Source organism: Fonticula alba, assembly GCF_000388065.1.
Source record: "Fonticula alba strain ATCC 38817 unplaced genomic scaffold supercont2.10, whole genome shotgun sequence".
In the NCBI taxonomy this organism is placed as follows: Eukaryota; order Rotosphaerida; family Fonticulaceae; genus Fonticula; species Fonticula alba.
Window position 1 is genome coordinate 383,663 of NW_009242980.1, and position 5,119 is coordinate 388,781.

Sequence of the window (5,119 nt, forward strand, 5' to 3'; positions counted from 1 at the left end):
CCCCCCCCCGCCCCCCGCCCGGCCCCAGGGCCCGCCATTCGGCCGCCGCGCCGCCCCTGCCCACCGCCGGTGGCCCCCTGCATGGCGTGTGGGCCCGGCTCCGACGCGTGCCGGCGTATGTGTGTGAGGTGGCAGGTATTCACGCGAAGAAGGGCCCCGGCTGCCCAGTATGGCAGGCTTGCGTGGCCGTCATGCGGCCGGCGGTCCGCCACACGGGCGGCCGTCGGAGGGGGGGCGAGCCCGGCGGCCCCGGGCCGGCCCCCGCAGGGCCCGAAGCCCGGGACACACCCACCTGCGCAGGGGGTGTTCTTTCCCCGCAAGACATTCCGCCGGCCGGCTGCCCTGGGATGACACCAGCCACCCGGCCCAACATGCGTGTCGTTCTGTCCCTCTCTCTGTGGGGGGCGGGGCGGGCTCGTGCGCGGTGGTTGGCATGGCGGCTGGCGGGGAGCCGCGGCGGCCAGATCGGCCGATCGGCCCTTTCCCCGGCCGCCCGGGCCGGCGTCCTCCCGCGGGTGGGGAGCCAAGCGCCCGGGACTGATCGGCCGGCAGGACGGCAGCCGCCTGTGCCCGGGCCGCCAGCCAGATAGATCTCCCGTCTCCCGCGCGCGCACCCCGGCACCGGCCCGTCGCGCTGTCCCCTCCGCCCCCCCCCCCCCCCCCTCCCTCCCTCCCTCTCTCCTTCTTGCCTGCCGCCCGCACGCCTGTCGGGCACCCCTTCGCCATGCGTGCCTCCGGTGGCCGGTGTGGGCGTCCGCCCCGCCCCGAGCAGCACCGGGCCGCCGCATTTCCCACCCTGGGCCTGGTGCTTTTGGCGCTCGTGCTGGCGCTCCTGCACTCGGGGGCTACCTCCTCCGAAATCATCCACTACCAGATAGCCCCCGGGGGCGACCTCTGCCCCGGGTTGTCGAACCCCTCGGGCGCGGCCCTGCACCGGTTCGACCCGGGCCGGCCGACCCAGCTGGCCCGCGCGTACCCGGGCCAGTCGGTCATCTGCACCCTGGAGCAGCAGACCCCCCCGGCCACCGGCAACGGCCGGGACTTCCGCACCGGGGCCCGATTCCTGGACCACGACCAGGACCAGAACCTCGGCCTCCTGTCCACATGCCGCGAGACCAGCAGCCTGGCCACCGACGAGTTGATCGCCTTTCAAGGCGTGACCCCCAGCCCGGAAGGCCCCTGCCATGTTGGCTTCGGCAACAACCGGATGTGCGTGTGGTCCTCGACCAACGACTGGCAATGCACCACCCCGACAGGTGTCAGCAAATACCTCGGTCACCGCGCCCTCACTCAAACCTCCCTGCAAGGGCCTTTCCTCGCTCAAAATCCCGCGCACCTCATGCTCTTTGAGTCCGGAAACCCCACACCCCTCCGCACCCTCCCGGCCCCGAGCTCGCCCCCCGCCAGGGCCATCCTCTCACCAAGCGGCAGCATTTATGTCTGGTCCGGGACCAGCCTTCGGGTCTTCTTCCCCGGGGGCTCACCCTCCCTCGCCTTCAAGGACATCACGCCGGTCCAGGCCAGCATCTTGGATGTGGCGGTCCTGCCGCTGGATGCGCAATCGCCGGATGGCCTGGTTTTGCTTTTGTCCAATGGCCAGGTCCGCATTTATCCCAAGGCGACTGCAGACGCGCTGGGCGGCTCGGCCTCCTTCCAGCTCACCCTGCCGTCTGGCATGGGCCCGGACTTTTGCCTCATCGCGCCCATGCGCTCCGAGTTCCCGCAAGCCTCGCAAACCCGGCCCCCCTGGATCCATGTGGTGCACACCGTTGAGGGACAGCTCTTCCAGCTGAGCCTGGACTTCACCCATCCCCAGGCGGTGGCACTGTCGGAGGTGGCCCTGCCGCCGAATGCCGAGCAGGCCACATCCCTCAGGCCCTTCCAGCTGCTCGACTCCCAGGGCCAAGCCATCTGGGGCCTGGCCAATCGCAAGCTCTACCTGCCGAGCAGCATCTTCTCCCTGAACAACAGCGACCAGTCCATCCGCTGCGACGACGCCACCTCCGAGGCCAAGCATGATGACGGATACACCTGCCAGGACTCCCGCGAGAGGGCCCTCTTCGCCCGGGACCAGGCCCTCTGCTCGGCCTGTGCCCTGGGCCGCCGGTTTACGGACTCACGGCGTACGTCGGCTCGGCTGCCACACACACACACACACGCACGCACGCACGCACGCACGCTCGCACACGCCCCAAGCAAACAGCCACATGGCAGCATCCCCCCCCGCCGCGGTCCATCGGCGCCTGGCCCGCCGCCCGTGTGTGTGTGCTCGCCTCCGTGGCTCCCTCCCCCGCGCTTGCCCCTGACCCGCTTCGCATTCTCGTGCCCTGGCTGGGGCTTCCGCGCGCACTGCCCCCCCCACCCCCTCCCTGTGGGATGGGCCCTCTCCTCGTGCCTCGGCCACACCTGCCTGCGTGCGGCCCCCGGGGCTTCGCCGTGCGCCTGCCCCACGGCCCCGCTGTGCCGCACGCCACCGACCGATCCCGGGGCGGCGTGCGCGGTGCTCGGGAACCATGGGCGTCTGCGGCGGCTGCTCCTCGCCGAGGCCAGACGCCTGCTCCGCCTGCCCGGACCACTGTGACGTCTGCTCCGACACGACGTGCCTCGTGTGCGAAAGTGGCCTGCATCTGGTCGTCCACCCCTCCACCGGGGACACCACCTGCGAGGAGGAATGCGCCAACATCGACCTCGCGGTCGATGACTTGCCCCCCGATGGCCGGTGCCTGCCCGCGGTGCCGGACTCCTCGCCCGAGACCGGCGACGACCCGCTTTTTCCAACCCTCGCCACCACCAGCATGGGTTTGCAATTTCCGAATGGCCTTAGCGTGGTCTTCCGGTCGAGACTCTTCCCGGACAACAACCAATGCCACCTCCGCCGGGACACCTCCACGCCAGGCGACCTGCTGGGCATCACTCAACAGTCCAACTTGCTCATCTCCATCGTCCCCGGCCCCAATGGGCCGACGTCGTTGACGACCACGCAGCTGCCGTGCCTGCCCATTCTGCAGTTCACGATCATCGACGCGGTGGAGCTGGGCATCGCCGGCGGCCCGGCCCTGGTGCTGATGTGCATGGCCAACGGCTCCACTTTGTCCATGCGTTTCGCCTGCTCCGGGACGAGCGCCGGCGCCTCCGTCTGCCCGGTGGCCACGCCAGTGCCCTTCAACCTCAGCATCTCCAATTGTCGGTCCCTTCGCCGGTTGGCCGCGGACCTGGCCACGGTGCTGACGGACGACGGCACCGTGTACTTCCTGTCGCTGCCCGGGCCCAACTCGTCTCTGGAGGTCCGGCCGGCGGCCGGCCTGCCGGGGATGCATGGCCATCCGACCTGGCTGCCGGGCGTGCCGGAGTCCAACACGCCGGGCCACACGCCGTGGCTGCTGTTCGGCCAGGATGACCAGGCCCCCCACCCGGCCGGCACCCTGGCCGGGCATGCCCACCCGCTGGATCTCCTGCTGGCCGGGGACAGCCGCCTGCAAGTGGGCATGGGCCAGCGGGCGCTGGCCCGGCCGGCCGACACGCTGGCCAACTTCGAGGCCCTGACCCTGGGCCCGGCCCCGGGCGAGGTGTTCCTGTCCGGGCTCCGGCTGGCGGACGGGCAGGTGGTCTGGCAGGCGGCCCACCTGCCGGCCGGGTCCCACTGGCATGGCCGCAGCACGGGCATTCCCAGCAACCTCGAGGCATTGGGCACCCTCCCGGGGTCCAGTACGTCGGTCCCCAGCCACCGGGTCCTGCCGGTGGACCTGCCGGCCCCGGCCGAGCCGCCGAGCCTCGGCTACCGCGTCCCGGGGCTGCTGGTTCTCCGGACCGCCGGGCATGTCGGCCTGTCGGCCCTCCTGTGCCACCCCTCCACCGGGGCCTGCTGGCTGCAGGCTGCCCGCTTCCTGCCGGCGCCGGAGTCCCTCCTGGACGGCCTTTCGGTGGCGGTCTTTGCGGCGCACGCCAGCGGCATCGCCGGTGCCGGCATGCTGGCCACGCCGCCGGACCCCGGCATCCTTGTGGTCCATGTGCTGCTGGCCTCCCCCGATGAACAGTCCCAGCCCGTGATGCTGTCCATGGCCCTGGACCTCTGCCTGGAGGGGACCCATGGGCCGGCCTGTGCGGCCTGCCATCCGGCCTGCGCATCCTGCACCGGCCCGGGCCTGGGGGACTGCACCAGCTGCACCTTTCGCCTGGCCGGGACCGCGAACGATGGCCAGTCCTGCCTGGCCTCATGCACCGGCGCCTCGGTCACTGGCTTCCACCGGGGCACCTGCGCGTGCCATGACGATTGCGATGGCTGCGAGGTGCAACACCTGGGCCCGAGCACCGACCCCCTGCCGACGGTGGTCTGCACCGCATGCCACGGGGCCAAGGTCCCCTCGGTCCCCCCTGCCATCGGGGCGTCCGGCTGTCTGGATTGCCACACGACGTGCGCCAAGTGCTCGGTGCCGGGAGAAGCGCTGGCCTGCACGGAATGCTTCCCGGGCCAGGGCCTGCTCCACCAAAACGAGTGCCGGGCAACTTGCCCACCGGGCTTCCGGCCCGACGCCGCCAGCGCCGCATGCATCGCCTGCCAGCCGCGCTGCCTGGCATGCGGCCAGGATGACACCTGTACCGACTGCGTGGCGGGCTACTTCCCCCAGGGGCCAGCGTGCCAGCCCTGTGCCAGCTCCTGCGCCGCGTGCGCCGATGGGGCCGCCTGCACCGCCTGCCAGCCGGGGCTGGTCTTCCTGGACCCGGACCCGGGCGTGCCGTCCCTCTGCGGCAGCACCTGCGCCCCGGGCGAGTATGTCGGCGCCGGCCGGTGCGCCGCGTGCGATGGGTCGTGTGAGCTGTGCGCCGGCGGGCCGGACCAGTGCCGGGTGTGCGCCGAGGGGTTCCGCTGGGCCGGGCCCGCCCCGGGCCCCGGCGGCACCGGCACATGCGTCGCCTGTGAGCCGGGGTGCGCCTCCTGCACGGGCACCGCATGTCTGTCCTGTGCTCCCGGGCTCCTGCTCACGGCGGCCGGCGCATGTGTCAGTGCCTGCCCGGCCGGGTCGTTCAGCAACGGCGAGTCGTGCCAGCCGTGCGACATTAGTTGCGCCGCCTGCGCCGGTGGCATGGGCAACCAGTGCACAGACTGTGCCGCCGGGCTGGA

The 5,119-nt window shown here is 72.0% G+C and overlaps 1 protein-coding gene across 1 annotated transcript in view; it reads left to right on the top strand.

Moving 5' to 3' along the window:
- Positions 1-5,119, top strand: part of H696_05386 (TKL protein kinase) — a gene marked incomplete at both ends in the record, with an annotated part of 19,547 nt that overhangs the window by 11,600 nt on the left and 2,828 nt on the right. The window contains 4 exons of the mRNA XM_009499227.1: positions 169-203; positions 773-1,209; positions 1,408-2,123; positions 2,551-5,103. Of these exons, the coding sequence (XP_009497502.1) occupies positions 169-203; positions 773-1,209; positions 1,408-2,123; positions 2,551-5,103 (3,741 nt within the window). The remainder of the gene's footprint in view (positions 1-168; positions 204-772; positions 1,210-1,407; positions 2,124-2,550; positions 5,104-5,119) is intronic.